The 24,179-nt window shown below is 37.4% G+C and overlaps 1 protein-coding gene across 1 annotated transcript in view; it reads left to right on the top strand.

Moving 5' to 3' along the window:
• Nucleotides 1–486: 486 nt before the first annotated feature.
• Nucleotides 487–24,179, top strand: part of atp1a2a (ATPase Na+/K+ transporting subunit alpha 2a) — a 36,975-nt gene continuing 13,282 nt past the window's right edge. Inside the window, exons 1-12 of the mRNA XM_065262135.2 lie at nt 487–640; nt 4,444–4,533; nt 8,686–8,745; nt 9,547–9,750; nt 11,694–11,807; nt 12,290–12,424; nt 12,529–12,646; nt 12,751–13,019; nt 13,980–14,178; nt 15,126–15,235; nt 16,436–16,570; nt 16,681–16,760. Of these exons, the coding sequence (XP_065118207.1) occupies nt 629–640; nt 4,444–4,533; nt 8,686–8,745; nt 9,547–9,750; nt 11,694–11,807; nt 12,290–12,424; nt 12,529–12,646; nt 12,751–13,019; nt 13,980–14,178; nt 15,126–15,235; nt 16,436–16,570; nt 16,681–16,760 (1,526 nt within the window). The 5' untranslated portion in view covers nt 487–628. The remainder of the gene's footprint in view (nt 641–4,443; nt 4,534–8,685; nt 8,746–9,546; nt 9,751–11,693; nt 11,808–12,289; nt 12,425–12,528; nt 12,647–12,750; nt 13,020–13,979; nt 14,179–15,125; nt 15,236–16,435; nt 16,571–16,680; nt 16,761–24,179) is intronic.

Here is a 24,179-nt window from a genome sequence, read left to right as displayed (position 1 = left end):
TAACTACAAAGGAACAGAAAGGCTTTGTTAATGTTAAAGGTTTTTTATAAAACCATACCGACTGTCAAAGAGTCTGTATTTTTTAAGAATATATCACTTAAAGTCTGTGATTTATCTGATTTGTATGTAAGCGGAGTATGATGTCCGGGCACAGACAGCTCTCTCTGTGGTCAAGTCTTTAACAGATCTAGCACAGACATGACAGCCGTTGTAGTTCCCACAGTCTCAAGACTCAGATGTCAAAGAAAGCCCGAAGCCAGTTCAACATCAACAGGTCATGATGATGATCAGTCAATCTTCTGCCCTGGGTATGAAATGATTATCGTATATGTGTGTGTTTGTGATAGATAGAGAGAGGGAATAAGCAGGTGCAGGTACAAAGAAGCCCTCTGCCATGGGCATGAAGAGTGTGTGTATGTCTCTGTGTGTAAGGGCAGGGGGTTGGAAGTGAGCTTCGGGTTACCCTCAGGCACAAATCAAGAGAGAAAACAGGCTGTGCGTATGCGTGTGTGTTTTACCAGGTGGGGAAGGGGGGTACGTTACCTCCAAAAAAAGCCACCAGTGTCTTCCACACGTGTGAGGAGAGGGTGGGTGAGATCCGTGTGTCAGTTATTCATTATCGGTGAACATGGGAAAAGGGGTGAGTGAGATTTCTCTCCTGCTTCATCAGTTATTCTTTCTGTCTTCCTTTTTTTTTAACTTGACTGTCACACATTGTTATTACTGTCATATACACCTTAATAATGTATTCGTTTAGTTTCACGTTGAAAGAACAGATGTATTTAGAGGTCTTAAAAAAAGTAATCGGTTGCGTCTCATGAAAAAATGTCAGGGCTGCTTTTAGCCCAAAAGGAAAAACTTTTACTGCATTATTACAGTGGTGTTTTTTAAAGTAGTCTCAATGCAAAAAATATGCTTTATGCATTTTCCTATTCATTTTAAGAAACATTCAACCATTCACTGTTGAAGGGGCCTGTAATTTATTAAATTGAATAATAATCTAAATGTTGTTTCAATGATATCTCTACACTGTTTTCGCTGGTAATGAAAGTTAAGATCTATTAGCCTAACCGAGGTTTAATTGTAAATAATATGAAAAGAGGCCTGATTAAAGTGATGAATGGTCACATTTTTTGAGTCCACATGCGGTGTACACGTGTCTCAGACACACACAGCTGAGTATGAATGACAGGAGCAGGTGATTTTCATGGCACCCTGAACTTAGTATCCAGTGTGTCAGCATACAGAGCACATTTACTGCTGGTACGCTATGTTAGATGATCCAACAGCTCCTTACACTGTCAAATATCTGCCATAGTTTCATATAGCTTGTCATACTTAATGTAGTGTATGCGTTAATGAGATGTCTTTCTATGAGTAAAAGGTTAATCGTACAACTAAAGTTATAGATCGGGGTGCACAAACTTTTTCCTACCAAGGTCCCAAAAATCAAACCTAAAAAATCAAAGTAAATGTTGCCGTGTTATATTAAAATTAAAGTTGCCCTGATTGTCCTAATTTATAATTTTCTTAAACTTTTTTTATATAATTGTAATAATTTTCTAAAACAAATAAGCAAACGTTACTGTTTATGTATAACTAATGCAGTTAGTTCAAGGGTAAATTTTCAAGGGTAACTGTTGTAAAAATCATTTTGCCAATCATTTTTAAATTTCCTTTTGTCTGTGTGCCACTGCCTCGACCTTTCCATTATAAGCTTATAGTACTCGAGTTCGTTGAGTTTCGTGATGCATGTTATACACTTTTAAGTATGCATGTACATAAAAAACTTTATTCAGTTTAATTCCTTGCATTTCATTTCAATTAACATTTTACATTTACATTTATGTACAATTGAAACAAAAAATGTTGCGATTTTGAAAATGTTTATTTAGAAATATAAATATCTGCGTCAATGACGTTTATCCTTTTTCCTTATCTCACATGGCATGATGGGCCAAATTAAAGGTCATTTCGGGCCAACTTCGGCCCTAGTTTGGGCACCACTCAGCTGATTGTTTATTCGATACAGTAGGTTCACATGCTCATGGAAGTAAAAATCTAATGAAATCTTTGCACTTTAAAGGCACACCGCGGAACTTTTTGGCCACTAGGGGGCGCTAGACATGTATTTTTCACGCCTAGCGCCCCTAGAGGCCACAAGTGCCGCAGCACTGTCGCAAAGGAAAAGAACTGGCCAACCTTAAAACTTAAAACTAAACTAAACCTTTAAAAACTAAATGATCAACATTTTGAGGCATCAGGGAGAAACGCAGTCATGTTACAACTTTCTGATGAGGAACTCGTGGCAGAAGCCATTTCTCAATCTGAAGGTTGCAGCCTCCGGATGTCGTATTTCTAAGCTGCATACGTCATCAAGACTGTCTTATTTCAGAATATTAACAATTATATTGAATATTATACTTAGTTTATCGTAAATTGTTGCAGTATGCTTATGACTTGTGAATGTAATGCTCAGTTGACCTTAATAAACCAGGCTTGATGACGTATGCAGCCTGCATATTTGACCTCCGGAGGCTGGAGCCTTCCAATTGAGAAACGACCAGAAGTATTTCCTTGCCTTTTTCCAAACAAATATTGTTGCATTGTCCCTTTCTCCCTCGCCACCAGGATTTCCGCAATGGCGCTCGTTATTCCTCTCTTGTGTGTGAAAATTGTCGCTTTAAATCCAAGTAAACCAATGTGTTTAGGTCTGCCGCTTTGTAATACGTCACGCGAGTGACTTCGGAACGCAGCAAATGAGGAAGAGAGAAACGCTTGGATCTGATTGGTGAATGAATAGGGATTGGAGAATGAATAGGGTTTGGTTTTACACTGTGTGAGTTTGAGCAAGTTTGACTGTTATAGCATCCTGGATTGTAATGTAAATACCATAGACAGTAAAAGAAAGGAAAATACGTGAACACGTGAATGCAGCATCTGAATACAGGGAACTATATGCAAGATAATCACCGTCATTTATAAAGAAGATCGCATTTATGTATGAATCAACATCGTGAGTTTATATAAAAAATTGCCTTAAAGGAGAATTGAACCCGGGTCACCCGTGTCATAGGTCCGTGGCACTAACACGGTGCCACAGAGTCACATAATAGAAATTGCTCTCTACACTCCTTAATTAGCCTCCAGCAAAATTCACGTCAAAAAAAATTGTGTTGAGGAAGTTGAGGAAGTGACGTATGCCGTAAAGCAGTCAAATTTTGTAGTTTTTTTGTGCTCTGGTTAATACCCGAAACCCTAAGTATGAGTAAATATACAGATACAGACCCCGTCAGGCTATGGTAGACATGTCATTCAACCTATTTAAAGTCAATGTACTATCACAAGGGTCTTGAAAATGTATTAAGAAGGTTGAAAAATTACATGGTGTCGCTTTAATGTATTAAATGAAGAGCATACAGAGACTTTAAATGTTCCTCTTCTGAGAAATACCCCATCTTTTTTCTTTTCTAGATTCAGTGTCTTTAATGCACTTTTAGTACAATACAAAAGGGGGTTCTGAAGCATAAAATAATAATGTGATAACATAAAACTGTGCTGGGAAAGGTAACAGTAGTGCAAGTAACAATATTAAACATTTATTGTATATTAATCTTACTTTTGGCAAGCCATTGGGACCGAATGTTGGCTTGCAGTTGATAAACATATGCATAAATGAAATAAAACTGTTTATGTTTTTTCTAACTTAGTAACAGATTACAGCAACAGGGTTGGATGCAAAATGTGCTATGAATTTTAATTCAATAGACTGTTAAAATTAAGACTATGGTGTATGCAGAGTTGGAAATAGCAGAAATTTAATGGGGGGATCAGTGATTGAATTGAGGGGGGGGCTCGGGGATTTGGGATTTAAGTCGCACAAACATTTAACAATTTAACAATAAATTTGTTCTCAAAAATGTTGTTAAGTGTGATGATTTTGATATTTGATATAGATATTTTAAATAAGAGGAAAAATCTGAAATGAAACCGATACATCAGTCATACAGTGGCAATGTGATGTGTATTGTGAAAAGCTTGATGCATTGTAAAAAAAATAATTTTTATTTTTGCAATTAAACAAACTCATAATAGGAAATCATTTTAAATGCTATTAAGTTGTTTAATTATAATTCCGTTTCAATTCCACCATTTCAAAAATTCTAACCAGTTGGAGGTCAAACTTCGTTCCCTCTCGAAATTCACTTCCCAGACTTAGTCCTCCGGCGTTCCCCCCATTTGCAGGGTGTATGGATTAAATTGTAATAAACAGTTGGGAAGGTCAATACATAATAATATCTCATATTGTTTCACATCAAAATGATTTGCATCTCTATTACTTGGACCTCAACGTTTATTGTATTCACAAAAAATGCCACAGAGTCTCATGAGTTATAAATAAGCAAACATCAAGCATTGAGATGTTCTCTTTCTCTCTCTCAGTATGGACCTGACAGCCCTGCGGCTACTCCAAAAGGAGGAAAGAAGAGGAAAGAAAGAGATTTGGATGAGCTGAAGAAAGAAGTTTCATTGGTGAGTTTTTGGGGCATGTGTTAAACAGTTATGGGTATATCAACAAGAAGTTAAATTTGTCATCGTTTTCTAACCCTCATGTTGATTTAAACCTGTATGAGTTTCTTTCTTCTGTTAAACACAAATAAAGATGTTTTGATAAATGACGGTAAGCAAGCAGTTGACCGTACCCATTCATTTCCATAGTATTTGTTTGTTTTACTATAAGTCAGTAGTGGGCAGAGGTGTAAAGAGTAGCTGAAAGCCATACTTGAGTAAAAGTACAAATTCCTTACTGTAAAAATTACTCCACTACAAGTTACAAGTCACCAATTTAAATACGACTTGAGTAAAAGTATTAAAGTAACCCAATTTAAAAGTACTCAAGTATTTTTACTCATACTGAATGTTTGCTCAAAGATGCACTAGTCCTCAACACAAAGAGACATTCTGCGCAGTGTAAACTAAGAAAGTTTATTTATGAGGTTTTATTTCCTAATATAGAAAAGAAATCAAACACCTCAAAATTTTGACCTGGCAGAACAAACACAGATTAAACATAGTCATAGTCTTTTGACTAAAATTTAATTTAGTTTTGGTCCTATTTTTGTCATCTGAATTGATTTAGTTTTAGTCTAATTTTATTCAACTAAATGCCATGAGATTTTAGTCTAGAAATCTACATTAAATTTAAACCAGGGACGTGCACAGGGGGGTTGCTCAGGTTGCCCGGGCAACTGCCCATATGCCCTTCTCGACTCAAGTTGCCCTTCCGAGGTGGAATTTTTTTTTACTTTTACTTCGTTTACACTATGCAGCGTTCCTTCGTTACTGTATTTTAATTAATTACGAAATTTGTATTTTATTTTTTAATTGCTATCTTGTGTTTCTGGCGCATTCGCGAATTAATGACTCGTTTGAGTCGATTCCTTACAAAGTTTTGCAAATAAACGAGTCTTTTGAATCGATTCTTTACAAAGCGAATGGGCCAAACGTTTAAATTGGTTCGCGAATCAGTTTGAATGAATTGTTCAGATCGCTGCAAAAACGGAATCGTCCGAAGCTGTTTTACTCGTAACCTATGTAGAAACACGCAGAATATAACTATTTTTGGGTGACGTGGAAATGAATTTACCAATCTTTTAACTAAAAGCAAAACTTCACACATGTACCCACGCGACCTGTTCGTCGTCAGACAACCTCCAGAAGCATTGTAGCACAGATTGAAGAAAATCCATCGATGATTGACATCTGATTCGCTGTATACTGTACTGTATATGATGTAAGTGATTCTCACAAAACACACGTGACATGACAACGTAAGAAAACATGAGTTTTGTCTAAAATCATTTTTATGTAAGTGTAAACTGTCAATGTCCTCAGACCATCTTAGGAGATTTATAACTTTATACATATGCAAAACTGTTGTCAGTTTACTTGTCTGATATTTCAGCTATAAGCTACATCAACATTGAGACTAGAGTTAATTTGTTAATTTGAAATGCTTGTCTATTCTGTGTTTGTATTCTTTTTTCTGTACTGTTTGTGTATGTTGCAGTTTTACACATACTGTAGAAGTGCCCTTCATAAGTATTCCTCTGTTTGTTGTGGAGTCAAGAAATGTCTAAACATTAAAAGATGAACATGAGACAAAAGTACAGAATCTGTCACATTATTATTTTTTTAATGGTCACTTAGCTGTGTCCTGATTGTTTACACATGAAAAGCATAAAATGTGTAGGATCAGTTTGATTCACGTATGTGCATTTGTGTACAACACACATAAGTCAGCATTTAATGCTGTTGTTCTTTGTTGTTAAAGCATGTATGTGTTGAAACATAAACAAAGGTTAATAAAATGTGACATTCTAAACTTCTGACATACTGATATTTATCTTACCAATTTCTGGTCTCCACAGCAAACAGAAAAATCTTGTCTTTACAGTTCTGATACTTATGGAGGGCACTGTATTGTGTGTGTGTGTGTGTGTGTGTGTGTGTGTGTGTGTGTGTGTGTGTGTGTGTGTGTGTGTGTGTGTTTGCGCGTGTATATCTAGATTTATTTTTTCACGAGTAACTAGTAACTCGCTACTTGAGTATTATTTTCATTGCATACTTTTTACTTCTACTTGAGTAATTATTTATTTAGTTACTTGTACTTTTACTTGAGTAAAGTTTTTGGCTACTCTTTCCACCTCTGTTGAAATCTTCATAAATCCTGGCTGAGTTTGCCTCCTTTAAGCCTAAATAATCAGACAGATAGCAGCTAGCTACAGCTTGCAGACAAGCAGCCTAGGCTACAATTTTTTTGGTAGGCATTAGGCAAACATGTTTGCTGATTTTAATAAAGACCCTGTTATTCTCAATCCTTCATATAGGCCGTGTTTAAAAAAATATTTAGGGGGGGGGGGTGCCCTTTATTTAGGTCAGAGCAACTGCCCCTAAAAATTCCTGTGCACGTCCCTGATTTAAACCCATTTCATTTTAGTCTAGTGTCATTGTGTACTTGAATGTGCCATGCTGAATAAATATATAACCTAACTTTGCGATATAAATATATGGTAACACTTTACAATAAGGTTCATTGGTTAACATTGGTTGGCTACATTGGTTAACATGAACTAATAATGAACTGCACTTATACAGCATTTATTCATCTTTGTTAATGTTAATTTCAACAATTACTAATACTTTATTAAAATCTTGTTAACATTAGTTAATGCACTCTGAACTAACATGAACAAACAATTAAAGCTTACATTTTTATTAACTAACATTAACAAAGATGAATAAATGATGTAACAAATGTATTGCTCATGGTTTGTTCAAGTTGGTTAATACATAAACTACTGTTAACTAATGAACCTTATTGTAAAGTGTTACCAAATATTCTTATATAGGCCTATCCTAAATAAGATATAATTTTAATATTTTAAAAAATTCCAGTAAACTAAAATTACACTAACAGAAATATGATAATTCATATTAAAAACGTGAAGTTGTTCATTTGAAAGATTAATTGTAAACACATGTAGTACGTAACACCACTATCTCACATAAAGTGCACTACATTTCTTCCGTCATGCATCCCTCTTTATAGTAAATACATTACAGCATACTTGATTAAATGTGAGGACAGTGAAATAAACTTATTATCAATCTTATAATGTACTTAAGTTACTCGGGCAATCAGTACAGGACCTCGCTGGTTTATTTTGGCTTATATAGTAAGTTATATCAAGTTATGTACCAGCTCAGGTTAGCTGATAAAGTAGCATCAGAGTATATAAACATTTGTGCTTGCCTTTGAGTTGCGGGATGACCCGATCCTGCAATCGCGCATCACTTTTGTTTTGATTGTAGCATCACAAGTTTAACAAAGGGTCCCTTGACTGAAGCAAATGTGATATGAATCCATATGTTTGCTCTTTATCTCTTCTTTCAGTCCAGACGCGAACTTTTCTCTACAGTTTGTGACATACGCAGCACGCAGATGTCCAGCTACGGTGGCTAAACGCAAGCCATTCAGCGTTTGACATCAAAGTACCGCGAGACCACACTTCTCCATATGCATTTGATTCGCTCTCGCAGTACTTTGATTTCATACGATTGCTCTGCGCAGAGCCAAATGAAGTCCCTCAGTTGTGTGTTTGCGTGTAACCTCGCGACCACAAATTCTATCCATCATCACACTCTGACACTTTCGTCTGGTTTTTATTTGACGAATAAACAATGTAGCGAGTAACGTTAAGTGTCATTTCAAATGTAGTGGAGTAAAGAGTACAAATACCCGATCAAAAATGTAATTGAGTAGAGAGTAAAAGTTGCCTATATTTTTGATACTCAGTACAAGTACAAAGTAGCCCAAAAAATACTTAAGTACAGTAACGAAGTACATTTACTCAAGTACTTTACACCTCTGGTAGTGGGTACTGATAGCTTTGTCGTTTCATCATTTATCAAAATATCTTCTTTTGTGACCAACAAAATACAGAAACTCATACAGGTTTAGACCAACATGAGGATGAGTAAATGATTACAGAATTTTTTATTTTTGGGTGAACTATCCCTTTAAGACATTGTTTTAATATAAATGCATTTTAATGGTTGAAATATTTTAAAAAACATCCCATTACTTCTGTTATATCCATAAAAGTGTGTGTTTTTCTGCAGGATGATCATAAGCTTTCTCTAGACGAGATCAGCGCTCGCTATGGAGTTGACCTTACCAAAGTGAGTCATTTTAACTTTGACCCCCTGACATTTGCAATAATGAATCGGATATTTTTTGGAATTGCGATGACATTTTACCCACAAGCATAATTCAAGCCAAATCGTTCCCATTTCATAAATATCACAGAAATGAAGCAGGGCTAAACATTTCCATGTATTAAACTAAACAACTGGTCATGCTTGTGTTCAGCTGGTTTAGCTGCTTTTCCAATCTGACAAACCCTCAAAACCTTTAAATCCAGTGTTGGGGAAAGTTAATTTTGAAAGTAATACATTGCAATATTAAGTTACTCCCCAAAAAAATAACTAATTGCATTACTTAGTTACTTTTGCGTTACTTTTTCTTACTTGGCTGAGGCTTGATCTCTTTCAAGCCTCGCAGGTATTTTTTATGATTTTTATTCAAAAATGTCAAGCTCTGGCCTGCCATCTCAGTTTTGACCCAAAATGTTCCCGCTCAGGTTAATATGTTCAGTTTAATTCAGTACATTATTTAATTTTTAAATTGAATTAATTAAATTTAAAAGTAACTCGGATTACTTTTTTTAAAAAGTAACTTAAATATTAATGTGTACATTTATAAAGTAATGTGTTACTTTACTCGTTACTTCAGAAAAGTTATATTATTACATAATGCGCATTACTTGTAATGTGTTACCCCAACACTGTTTAAATCCATCCAAGTGCTGGGTTTTGTTGCAATGCCCTCGTGAAACATTGTACTGTAGGCTGGTTTAAGCTTGTAATTTTTAGCAGGGAATCTTCAAAGGAACATTTGGTCATTTTTATTCTTCCTTCCAGGGTTTGACCCATAAGAGAGCTTTGGAAATTCTGGCACGGGATGGTCCAAATGCCCTTACTCCGCCACCCACCACCCCAGAGTGGGTTAAGTTCTGCAAGCAGCTGTTTGGAGGTTTTTCTATCCTGCTGTGGATCGGGGCCCTCCTTTGCTTTCTTGCATACAGCATTCAGGCAGCCACCGCCGATGAACCGGTCAACGACAATGTGAGTTCACTTACTGAGCAGTCAAAAGAGTGGCGCAAGGATGATGTATTTTTGATTGGTAAACCCCCAGATGTTTGCGAGACCCTAGTTCCCTAGCAAAAAAGTAAATTAATTTTTCTCATAGACTTTTGGATTATTGCAAAAAGCAATGCAGCAGTCGCACTGACGTGTACACGCACAAATCCATGTCCGCGCGCGTCAGTACGGCTGCTGCATCACTTTTACAAGCATAAATTGGGTAACTACATTGCATATAGATCCATTTTTGCCGCTAGTATCTTTGTACATGAATACACTATAGTTAACTGCAAAAAGGAAAATTTTTTGGCGGGTGTTAATTTAGAACCCTGCACCAATGGTTTCCAAATGTGACACATGCCGGTTCTAGACACGTTGAGCCGTTTTGCTCACTTGGTAATGTTGGGTTTAAATCTTGGTCCAGGTCTTCAATGTTAGACTTTTTATTGTATATATGCGGTAACTTCCCCATTACAGTAACTGTACATGTTTTTTACAGTATGATGCCTTTACAGCAGTTCCATTTTACAGTATAATACCCTTGCTGTAACCTATTTAAAAAAAAAATATTGCCTTGAATCGAACCCAGGTCACCCGTGTCATAGGTCTGTAACAATACCATAGTGCCACAGAGTCACTTGATAAAAGTTACTCGCTAAACTCCCTAAGTAGCCTCTTCTGTCACTGTCCCGACACTCCAAGGAGCGAAAAAAGCATAACAAATAAAATTTATTTCATTTCATAGATATATTTAATTTTTTAATTTTATATGCTTTTATAACACTGTTTTATTCAACTACAGTAGCACTCCTGCTGTTGTTTTACAGCAGTCTACCGCAAATTCAAAACATACAGTAAATCACTGTAAATTAAATGTTAATACCCATAATGCAATGCATGTTACAGTAATGAACTGGAAAAGAAAATGATGGTATTTTACTGGGCATTTTGTGGTAAATAACTGTAGAAATTACAGTTAAGTCTAACAGTGTTGTTCTGTTAATCTGCCAGCATGAGCATATATTTTAAAATCTTGTACACTCTCAGAAAAAAGTACAAAGGTTGTCACTGGGGCGGTACCTTTAAAAGGTCCTCATATGTACCATTTTGGTACAGATGGTAAAAATGTATATGTTTGAGGTACAAAAGTGTCCTTTTTATAAAGGTAAATTTCTTTCTGAAATGGTACGTAAAGCTTATGCACTGATACCTGTACAACCCAACAGACTTCTGTTTTACAAATCTCAAATTTTCCGAAATCCACATAACCTAGCTGATAAAAAACAAAATAAGCAACAAAACAGTGATCAGTCAAATTGGTTGCACTTCAAAGGAAGGCAATTAAAGTCTCCACGTTATGAGAAGGTGAACTACTGCTTTTTGTTCTGGTGTCCCATATCCAGTATGATGAATGAGTCCCAGTTTGTTCACTGGACTCCCAGCTGCTTGTGGGACAGTTCAGGGTCACTGATTTATGAACATGCAGACTTAACCTGCGCATGCGCATATTCTTGGTTTTTTGTTTTTGCATCGTGGTTCTCAGTCTATTAATTTACACTGATATGTTTGTGGATGTGTGTTTAAAACATCAGACCTTGATTAGTAATGCCCATATTTTCCCCAAAGATCTTTCATAGAAACATACAGTGCAGTTCATAGATCATTTAAATATAACCTTAATGACACGCTGGGTGCACATCCCTATAAAAATCTTCCATAGGTCGTGATAATGAGTTTCGCACACTGTTTATTTGACGAATTGGTGTCCATCTTAAATTTAACTTAAAGGGCATTTAAGGTCACACTCAATCGGTTAAAATAGATGATGTGACATTTAGATAGTTGAAACTGATCAACCAGTATAATGAGAATAGATTTTAACCCTTTGACCCGCCTCTCTCTCTCTCTCTCTCTCTCTCTCACAGTTGTATCTGGGTGTGGTCCTTTCCGCTGTGGTCATCATCACTGGCTGCTTTTCGTACTATCAAGAAGCCAAAAGTTCCCGGATCATGGACTCTTTCAAAAACATGGTGCCTCAGGTCAGTGCAAATCTGCAATAGCTGCAATCTGATGTCAAATCACTTAAAGGTGCAGTGTGTACTTTTTAGAAGGATCTTTTGACAGAAATGCAAAATAATATACAAAACTATATTATCAGGGTAGTATAAAGACCTTTCATAATGAACCATTATGTGTTTATTACCTTAGAACAAGACCTTTTTATCTACAAGGGCCCCCTTACATGGAAGTCGCCATTTTGTGCTGCCATTTTTCTACAGAAGACCTTAAAGGACAATTTTTTAATAAGTTGACATGTTTGTCCGCTACCGTAGCTTCTCTATGTGTTTTAAAAGCGAAGGGTGAGTCGTGGACTGAGCAGTTGGTTGCAATTCGCAACCTCACCACTAGATGCCACTAAAATTGACACACTGCACCTTTAAGGATTCAGTATAACTGTTAAATCATGAAGAGATCATTGCTGAATACTGTAAATATATATACCGTCGTTTTTTTCTTTTAGCAAGCTATGGTGATCCGTGAGGGGAAAAAAATTCAGATCAATGCAGAGGGGGTGGTTCAGGGAGACCTGGTGGAGATCAAGGGTGGAGACAGAATCCCAGCGGACCTTCGGATCATCTCCTCCAGTGGCTGCAAGGTAGAAAAAGAGACATTAAAACAGTTCAAAAGAGTTTTGTTATCAACAGCTATAAGTTGAGCTAGTATACATGTGCTTCATTAAGAAAACATTTGTTTCCTCAGGTGGATAACTCCTCTCTCACTGGAGAATCAGAACCTCAGACTCGTTCTCCAGGGTTCACACACGAAAATCCCCTGGAGACCAGAAACATCTGCTTCTTCTCCACCAACTGTGTGGAAGGTCAGTCTTTTATTCATTTGTTTGTTTCAGCCATTCAATTGTTCATTAATCTATTCATTGATCCAATCTTTCACAAATTCATTTGTTAATGTGTGTCTATGTAGGTACAGCCCATGGTATAGTGATCAATACAGGTGATCACACAGTGATGGGACGCATTGCGACTTTAGCGTCAGGTCTGGAAGTAGGTCAGACGCCCATCAACATGGAGATCGAGCACTTCATTCAAATCATCACTGGCGTAGCCATTTTCCTGGGGGTGTCCTTCTTTATCCTGTCTCTTATTCTGGGCTACAGTTGGTTGGAGGCCGTCGTCTTTCTCATTGGCATCATCGTTGCCAACGTCCCTGAAGGACTGCTTGCCACTGTTACTGTAAGACACACACACATTTTTAGCTCTTTACTCTAAGTTTTCCATCCTGCCATAAACCCTTTTCGAAAGTTAGGAATGCTCTGTTGTAACCCCTGATGGTTAATATGTTCGAATCTTAATCACATCGATGGCCACGCAACATGCCAATTATTATTATTATTATTAACTTTATAAAGCATTTCCAAATCACTTTTGCACTATTATTGTGTGAGTTTGCTTAAAGGGACTGTAGGTAGGATTTTAAGTGTTTTATTAATCAAAATCAGTGTCTTTATTCATGAATATGTCCTTGTTAGCCTACCAATGCGTTTCCACAACGCGTTTTCATTCAGAACACATGAACCAGCTGCAACGGACAAGGAGATCGGCTACTGTAGTTGCAACACGCATTTGGAAAGGCGAGGCGCTAGAGAGCACAGTTCGTTTGAATGCAAAATACAATTTCACCCCTAGATGGGGGTAAATCCTACTTATTGCCCCTTTTAAAACCCTAGAGGAAGTTGGGAGAGTAGGCAGCCATGTTTGCAACGCCCCCAAAAAGCAATTTCAGTCATGCAAGACTAAAATCCTATCTACTTAAATGGGGAAAGACAGATATGTCTAAAATCGCGTGCACAATTAAACAACATATTTCTGATCAACAATTAAACCTGACATCAACTGCACCATAAATCTTGTTTCTTCAGCTCAAATTGTACTAAAAACATAATTTTCAAGGTCATTTCAGCTACTGCACATGCAAACACCTTACTTGACTCTGTATAGCCCGTCCCCCAGAGAATCAACAGGCTAAATCGATTGATGGTGGGATCTTTTAATTGGAAGGCGTGACTTTGTCGCCAAAGCATCCTGTGTCACATTGTCCATAGTAATAGGATTGCTAATTCTTGTTATGTTCAATATCTTTGAAAAAACATTATACGTCTAATAATCTTTCTCACTCTCTCCTCACACTTTCAGGTGTGTCTGACTCTAACTGCGAAGCGTATGGCTCGTAAGAACTGTCTGGTGAAGAATCTGGAGGCCGTGGAGACTCTAGGTTCCACGTCCACCATCTGCTCCGACAAAACTGGAACTCTGACTCAAAACCGTATGACTGTTGCTCACATGTGGTTCGACAACCAGATCCACGGGGCCGATACTACTGAGGACCAGTCAGGTTAGAAAGCTTTGAGGTCTATTTCAATTTCTACTCATCTCTTAAAAGAAATGCAATATAATATACACAACTATATTATCAGTGGAATATAAAGACATTACAAAATGAACTGTATTGTTTTTCTTACCATTGAATGAGCCATTTTATTTACATACACCTCGTGTCCTCTTACATGGAAGTCAACATCATGTTTCTACAGTAGCCCTAAATGGACAAACTGTTCTAAATAGCGCATTTTGTCACTATGTTGTGTTAGACCATAGATATATACACTAGATGTTGCCATGGGGTTCTAAGCATGCGTCAAAACCGCCGCCATCTTAGAACAGGGCTCTTGTCATAGGAAGTAGCTAGGTAACGCTGCTATCTCCACCTGTACTTCGAATTCATGGACGATGTCGGGCTTTTATGCTGCGTATGGATGTTAGGCCTACTAGCACTATGCATTATAGTTAGAAAAAGGAAATTTCATAATATCAAAACTTTATTTTTTTCTGGACTCAATGCTAAATACATGTCTGACTGTTGAAAAGAACCAAAGGAAAACCAAGAAAATCGCATTCATGACGCAGACCATTGCCTACAATGACGCTAATGTGGATGGCGTTCAAGATGGCGTCTCTAGTTGACGCATTCGGTCCAATGAACTACCGTAGCTAACGCTACATCTATTCTACATATCTATGGTGTTAGACAATGATATGTTTGTCCTGTGGCGGCTATTATATCCTCACTATTCACTTTAAAAAGAAGGGGCAACTGAGCCGTTGCTTGCAAGTTTTACTAATAGTTGGCGCTAAAAAGTCTACACACTGGACCTTTAATAAGTGTTGGCTTAAAATAAATATCATTATTTTTGAGATTGCTGAAACATTTACAGGAACTATAAATATAAATAAAACAAATAAAAATATTTTCTTTCTCTTATGTTTGTGTTGTGTATATAGGCAGTTGTTTCGACAAGAGCTCTCCCACTTGGACCGCTCTGTCCCGAGTGGCAGGACTCTGTAACCGTGCTGTTTTTAGACCTGGACAAGAGGAAGTACCTATCCGCAAGGTAAAACTTAACAAACAAACAAAAATAATATTTTAAACGCTTAAATCTTCCATTGTTTAGACGAACCGATAGTTCTGGCCCACACTCATCCCAATGGTTAACCCAGTGTTGTTATATTTAGCACTTTTGTAACCCTGGACCACAAAAATAGTCATAAAGGGACACTTCACTTTTTTTGAAAATAGGCTCATTAAACACTTGATTTTTACCGTCTTGGAACCCATTCAGCTGGGTATGGCTGTACAATGATATTATGCAGCGCCCGAAATTAGTGACTTTCAATAGCAAGGGACTGTTTTGGGGCACTGCGCAATATCACTGCGCCTCCTGCAGCCATGTTACGGCAGCAAAGTCCTTGATTGCTACGCCAGAATGAGAGCTATATCTGCCTAGAAAATCACAACTTTTAATTTTCTGTCGGTCTTAGTACACGATGTAACTATAGAAGAGTCAAGTTTTAAATAAAAAAATATATCAAAACTCTTTAGTTAATTTTGAGCGCGATGCTAATGGTCTAATCAGATACAATGGATTGTGCTAAGCTATGCTAAAAGTGGAACCGCCAGACCCGGAGATCGGCTGAATGGATTCCACAATTGTGTTTAACTCTAGGGGAGCTGGAAAGTGAGCCAATTTTCCAAAAAAGTTGAGTGTCCCTTTAAGTAGCACAGGTAAACAATATTTGTAGTAATAGCCAACGATACATTGTATGGGTCAAATCTAGCGATTTTTTTTATGCCAAAAAATCTTTAAGATAAAGATTATGTTCCGTGAAGACATTTTGTAATTTTTTTACCGTAAATATATTTAATATATAAAAATTATTATTCATATGTGTTGCTAAGTACTTCATTTGGACAACTTTAAGGGCAATTTTCTCAATATTTAGATTTTTTGCACCCTCAGAATATAGATTTTCATATATAGAATAGCTGTATCTCTGCCAAATATGATTCTATCCTAACAAATACACCAATAGATAGCATATTTATTAAGCTTTTAAATCATGTATAAATTTCAATTTCAAAGAAATTGGTTTGTGGTCCAGAGTCACATTTGGTACAGGTACAACTGGTATTAGTGGCACAGAATTACAGACTTCACCATAAATTAATAATTTATTGAATATGTTAACAATAAATAACCAAACAATTATTCATTCTGACCTTGCGACTTTATTGTGTGTGTGTTTGTGTGTAGAGGGATACATCAGGTGATGCATCAGAATCTGCTCTGTTAAAGTGTGTTGAGCTCTCATCTGGCTCCGTTGAAATACTCAGACAAAACAACCCAAAAGTATCTGAAATCCCATTCAACTCCACCAACAAATACCAGGTACGTGCACACACAAAACATTTTAGGACCTACTGTGGAACATCTGTAAAGTCTGAATTTACTTCATCAATGATGCAATGATGATGTTAATAAGGATCTCTCACTTTCAGCTGTCTATTCATGAAATAGAGGAAAGTCCCACTGGGCATCTGCTTGTGATGAAAGGAGCACCGGAGAGAATTTTGGACCGGTGAGCAATATACACTAGTTCTGGCCCACGATAGTTCTGGCCCACACTCATCCCATTGGTTAACCCATTGTTGTTATGTTCAGCACATTTGTGACCCTGGACCACAAAACTAGTCTAAAGTAGCACTGGAAGTAATAGCCAGCAATACATTGTATGGGTCAAATCTAGCATTTTGTTAATGTCAAAATCTTAAAGGGATAGTTCGGCCAAAAACGATATTAAACCCATGATTTACTCACCCCCAAGCTGTCCGAGTTGCATATGTCCATCGTTTTTCAGACAAACACATTTTCGGATATTTTAGAAAATATTTTAGATCTTTCTGTTGATTAAATGTAATGTTACGGGGTCCAGCAATAGTCCACGACCTTCAAGTCCAAAAAAAGTGCGTCCATCCTTCACAAATTAAATCCAAACGGCTCCAGGATGATAAACAAAGGTCTTCTGAGGGTAATCCGTGCGGTGTTGTTGTAGAAATATCCATATTTAAAATGTTATTAACGTAATTAACTACCTTCCGGTTTCGCCGCCATCTTAGAGTCATCCGCATTCAGGATGAGCGCTTACGCAGCATACAGCGGTTTCTCTGTTGCTGCTCTGTCCCCCGCCCTCCGAATTTGTCATACAGATGTGGCCTTTAAAAATGCGCGTTTTCTCCCGCGGCATTCGCCAATTCGTCTCGCAGAGTCTCGCAGCATTCTGCAAGTGCTTTCGGGGGGGGGCTACTTTCCATTTTCCCTTAATGTGTTTCGCTTCACAGAATATCCACCAGGTGGCGCATAAAAACATTGCATTGCGTTGTTTCCAGAAGTTAATAAGGGCATTGCTGAATATTTTACATTGCTACTGTATTAAAACAGCAAAGTGATATGTCAACCCCTTCTTGCCAGCATAACAGCGCATACAACTATTAAGATACGTGCAATGCGAATTTATAGGAAGTGCAACAGAGAATTTAGTGTGAGCCTAATAAACGCGACTCTATTTACAATGAATATCTTAATTATTTGTGTTGTCGAATTTTGACACCGTTTCATTGTTTGTTCATAATATTTATAATTGTCAGTTTTTCTAAAAGTATCAATATTTTAAAGAAATTAATGTGGTATAAAAAAGACATGTTTTAAAGTTAAAAATGTTGTAAAAAATATAGTAGTATTCTTATATTTTAAGAATAACAATATGATACATTTATACTGCGCTAAAATGCTTCACATATGGAAAGAGGAATTCTTCTCAACCACCACCAATAAAGTTTACAAATTATTCTTTAGAAAAAAGGCGTTTAAACCCATGCGTGCTGTACAGTTGGCATATGATATCTTTTTATTTCGTTTTTACATATTTATATTTATAAAATCTTTAATAATAGGCTACCTTTCTTGCGCATATGCAGTCAGTGTTTCTACGTAATTCACAATTGTAAAAAATATTATTGTAAAATAGAATATCACTAAAATAATTTATTAAAGTAACTTAATAAAATGTCTTAATGTCACTTATGTGTTTTTTTAGTTGGTCAAACCAAAATAATTGACGCAAACAGAGAAACTGTGCCTTTTGCGGACGAAAAACACCTCCGAAATGTTGAGTTTATGAATATTTACAATATGTACTTTGTGAAATGTGTGTGTAAAATAATCAATTTTATAACATGTGGCTGTAGAGACAAACACGCCGCATCGCCTTCCAGATATCTTACACGTTCGCATTCAACACTTTTCAAAACTTATTTATATTAAATCTAATTAATAATTATAAATTATGACATGAGAAAATTAGAAGTGTACAAAAGAGCCAATTCAGATATTGTTAATTAAAGCTGTTTTATACACCTTTCTGCCTCGTTTAAATTAACAAGCATTTTATTTGCCACTGTCAACACGTTTTGTGATTGATTTAATGATTTATTACAGAAACTTATATGAAGCAAAGCTATTGTACTAAGCATCTTTATATATATAAATATATATAAATATATGTTATAAATGTTTTAAAAAATATATTAGTATTCTTATATATTAAGAATAACAATATGATACATTTATATTGCGCTAAAATGCGTTACATATGGAAAGAGGAATTATTCTCAACCACCACCAATAAAGTTTAAACATTATTCTTTAGAAAAACGCCTCCGAAGTGTTGAGTTTATGAATATTTACACTTACAATATATACTTTGTGAAATGTGTGTTTAAAATAATAAATTTCATAACTGTAAAGACAAACACGCCGCATAAAAATATTTGACTGTTTATGTAACTGGCAAAAGAAAACTTTGTGTCAAAAAGCTTGCATGTGACATCAAAGTACTGCCAAAGCACCGAGAATCCCTGTCATGTTACTTCAATATCATATAGTATGCTTAAAGCATAAAGTCGAGCACACATTGTCGTAGTATGCCCTACTTGAAACATGACTGCCCTCTACAGGTTTTTTATTTCCTGCGTCCCCCACCGAATCCCCCTTCTCCGGGATCTCGCAGAATTTCGGAAGTGCTCGCGGCATTCTGCTTTCAAAGACGCGCATTTTTAAAGGCCACATCTGTACGTCACTAAGAAAAGTGCGTACACTACGCTAATACTCTCTCCTGAGTCACTAAAGCTTCTGTTTCCGGTTTGTGACGTCACGCTGAACAGATCGTGCATCGTAGCTCCGTCGAGTTCATCATCTAAAAGCTTTTTTTTACCATCTTATTCCTATTTATATAATATAACTTATTAGTTTTACATAGGAATACTTTACCGTGACGATTATTGAGCAGTACTACCACGTGAAACTATTTATCACTAATAAACACCCAGTGTTGTTAGCATATAGCCCGCTAGCATCCACACGGTGGAGGCTGAAGCTAGCATTTTCCGATCTAATGGCGGATTCATCTGATATATGCTTTTCTGACCTATCCTCACCTGAGCGGGAAGCTGTGGAGGAGTTGTTTCCCGGTTTTAGCAGATCCAAGGCGAGGTACAGCGCCCACTTCACCCTGCCTTCCGACGTCCACAAGCGAGCAACAAACATGCATTCCACGCGATGCAGCTTCACGGACCGTGAACGACATGAAAGCGATCGGGAAGCTGTGGAGGAACCGCTGCCCGGCCTTCGCAGATTCGGCAAGCCAAACATCACCCTGGCCCCAGACGTTCGCAGGCGACCGAGGGGTGTCACAACCGAACACCCCACGCGATGCAGCTCCGGGGACCGCGTTCGGGTAAACGAAGACGCCATCGCCCAGCATGAAAGCGGTAAGACTCCGCTTGTTATTGTAACATGTACTACTTGCCACATGTATAGTTTAGCTTCTGCTGTTAGCATAGAGGGGTTTACATGCACTAAGTGTATTGAAGTATTAAGGTTAACTGAGAAGGTTGCTGAACTAGAATCGCGCATCCGAACGCTAGTTGAGGATAGCAAAACCGCTAATGTTACTGTCGCAAATAATCTATCGAGCGAAAAGACTAATGGCTCGGTTCCGACATCAGATGCTAATATAAATATTACAAATACTGTATCGAGCGCGCATAGTGTTTATCAAAATACACATGGCTCGGTTCCGTCATCAGAGTCAAGTCGGCGGTCAAACTGGGTGACTGTTAGGCGGCATAGTCATATAAGGCGTCCTTCTAAGACCCATAACGTAACGACAATTTCTAACAGATTCGATCCCCTAAGGAGTATACCAGCTGAAACACCTTTTAAAAGTGCCCTGGTCATTGGAGATTCTATACTCAGGAACACTAACATTGAGGCACCAAACACCATAGTCGACTGTATACCGGGAGCCAGAACGTCTGACATTAGATCCAAACTTAAAGTGCTGGCTAATGCTAAGCGGAAGTTTTCTAAGATTGTTATTCACGCCGGCACGAATGACACTAGGCTCCGCCAGTCGGAAATCACCAAAGATAATATTAAGGAGATGTGTGAAATTGCAAAAACAATGTCAGACAATGTAATATGCTCTGGTCCCCTCCCCGCCTACCGGGGAGATGAAACACATAGTAGATTAGTGTCTCTCAATGGATGGATGTCAAAGTGGTGCCCTCAGCATAACGTAGGGTTTATAGACAATTGGAAGCATTTCTGGGGAAGACCATTTCTCCTAACCCGAGATGGCCTTCACCCGTCATCGGAAGGAAGTGCTATACTCACTAAAAATCTGATCAATAGTCTTAATTCTGATATAGTCTGACTATCCAGGGCCCAGGTCAGGAAACAGACGGATCGGCTTAACCGTCCATCTGTTAGCTGCCGTGATATGTCAAGACCACTTATATCCCAGCACTTCGAGTCAATCTTACCGAAATATCAGCACATTTCAACTGTATCTGTTCCCCGAACAAATAAATACAGGGCACCGCTTGTTACATCTGGTACAAATCTGATTCAAATAAAATTAGAAAACAATACATTAACAGATGAATCTCGATTCTTAAAATTCGGCCTTCTTAACATTAGATCGCTTACCAATAAAGAACCTATTGTCAATGAAATAATTACAGACCAAAACTTAGATGTACTCTGTTTAACAGAAACCTGGCTTAAAGCAGACGACTACATTAGTTTAAATGAATCCACCCCACAAGACTATTATTATAAACACGAACCTCGATTAAAGGGGAGAGGGGGTGGTGTAGCTACAATATACAACACAATGTTTAAAGTAAACCAAAAATCTGAGCTAAAATTTAAATCATTTGAAGTAATGTTGTTAAATATGGAAATAACTGATCGTAACCACAAACAGCTTTCTTTTGCTTTAGCGACAATCTATAGACCACCGGGTCACCATGCAGATTTCCTTAATGAAATAGCAGATTTCCTATCTGAGCTTGTAGTCACTGTAGATAAAGCTCTTATTGTTGGTGATTTTAATGTCCATGTGGACAACCCAAAAGACGCATTAGGACGTGCGTTTATAGATGTTCTAAATTCTCTCAATATTAGACAAAACGTGACAGGGCCAACGCATACTCGTAATCACACATTAGACTTAATTCTGTCACTCGGACTCAATATTAATGACGTCGAAATATCACCTCAGAGTGATGCAGTTTCTGACCATTACCTTGTGTCATACACTGTACTTCTAGATAGGATCACTCAATCTACAACATGCTACCGACTAGCCAGAACAATAATTTCCACCACTAAAGATAGCTTTATTAGCACTCTTCCAGACCTGTCCCAAATGAAACATGTAGCAGATAACTGTGACGATCTAGATATTGAAATAGAAAACCTAAACAATGTCTGTTCTAACACATTGGATGCCGTTGCTCCCATTCGAAAAAAGAGATTCAAAGAAAAACCACCAGCTCCATGGTATGACCATCACACAGCAGCCCTTAAAAAGGCAGCTAGAAAAATGGAAAGAAATTATAGAAGCACAAAGTTAGAAGTATGGCGCGCAGCATGGAAACAGAGTGTTAAACACTACAGACAGGCTATTAAAACCGCCAGATCTACATATCTTAGCAAGCTTATAAATGAGAATCATAATAACCCTCGTTTCCTCTTTAGCACAGTTGCGAAACTGACTAGAAACAAAGAACAAACAGAAACCAATAGTAAACTTCAACACAATAGTAACGACTTCATGAACTTCTTTTCTAACAAAATTTCGGCTATTAGGGAAAACATCGTAGCTACCCAGGCAGCCACCACTCTACCCATTAGTTCACTTAACACTAGACTACCATACGAACATCTTGACTCATTTAAACCTACTACAATAGATGAGCTCTCTAAACTAGTCACATCATCCAAATCATCGTCCTGTATATTAGACCCCGTTCCCACAAAACTACTTAAAGAAGTATTCCCTGTAGTGTCAACCCCGGTTCTAAATATCTTTAACTCATCGCTAGAAATAGGATACGTTCCAACAGCTTTCAAACTAGCAGTTATTAAACCGCTGATTAAAAAACCACAGCTTGACCAAGGAGAACTTAATAACTTTAGACCAATCTCAAATCTCCCTTTTCTTTCGAAAATATTAGAAAAGGTAGTGGCAAGCCAGTTACGCACATTCTTGACAAATAATAGTACATATGAAAAGTTCCAATCAGGATTCAGGCCCCACCATAGCACAGAGACAGCGTTGCTTAGAGTTACAAATGACCTCCTATTAACATCCGATCGTGGTGAAATCTCAATTCTTATATTACTAGACCTTAGTGCAGCATTTGACACAATAGACCACAGAATCCTACTCAATAGACTAGAAAACTATGTTGGTATCAGTGGTCAGGCGCTAGCCTGGTTTAGGTCATATCTAACAAATCGCTATCACTTTGTTTATGTAAATGAGGAAGAGTCATATCACTCCCTGGTTAAATACGGTGTACCGCAGGGATCAGTTTTAGGTCCTATCCTGTTCTCGTTATACATGTTACCCCTAGGAGACATTATCAGGAAACACAACATAAGTTTTCACTGCTATGCGGATGATACCCAGCTTTACATCTCCTCGCATCCCAGCGAAACACACACGTTTTCTAAGCTAAAAGACTGCATTAGCGATGTTAGTGACTGGATGGCACATAACTTTCTTAAGCTCAACTCCAATAAGACAGAGGTACTTATTATTGAACCAAATCGCTACAAACATAATATGTCAGATTACAAATTGCACATAGATGGCTGTACTGTGGTGCCATCTTCCACGGTTAGGAACTTAGGTGTGATGTTCGACAGCAACTTATCCTTTGATAGTCATATTGCCAACGTCTGCCGCACAGCATTCTTCCATCTTAGAAATATCTCAAAAATACGCCATATACTGTCTACATCTGACGCAGAGAAGCTTATTCATGCTTTTATGACCTCTAGAATAGACTATTGTAACTCGCTACTCGGGGGATGCCATTCAAATCAGGTCAACAAGCTTCAGCTAGTTCAAAACGCTTCTGCAAGGGTACTTACTCGATCTAAGAAGTATGACCACATAAGCCCAATTCTGGCATCTTTACACTGGCTACCAGTTAAATATCGCATCCAATTTAAAATATCATTAATCACCTACAAAGCTTTAAATGGCTTAGCACCCTCATATCTTAGAGAATTACTATCAGAATACAATCCATCACGCACACTACGGTCGCAAAATTCTGGCCTATTGATTATTCCTAGACTATAAAAAGTGTCTAAAAGTGGAAGATCCTTTTACTACTTAGCCCCTAAGCTCTGGAATGATTTACCAACCGATGTCCGAGAATCAGACACAGTCGATCATTTTAAATCTAGACTTAAAACTTTTCTCTTCAACAAAGCATTCGCATAATTTGTCTAGTAAAGGTTCTTAACTCGCAATAGTTATTTTCACGGAACAAAGCACTCACGGTCATAACACAGACCAACCAAATAAATAAATAAAAACCTTTTCTACATGAACACTTAAAATGAATTGCATTAA

Source organism: Paramisgurnus dabryanus, chromosome 6, assembly GCF_030506205.2.
Source record: "Paramisgurnus dabryanus chromosome 6, PD_genome_1.1, whole genome shotgun sequence".
Taxonomy (NCBI): domain Eukaryota; kingdom Metazoa; phylum Chordata; class Actinopteri; order Cypriniformes; family Cobitidae; genus Paramisgurnus; species Paramisgurnus dabryanus.
The sequence above is the reverse complement of the archived record's forward strand: the minus strand, read 5'-3'. Positions and strand labels throughout refer to the sequence as shown.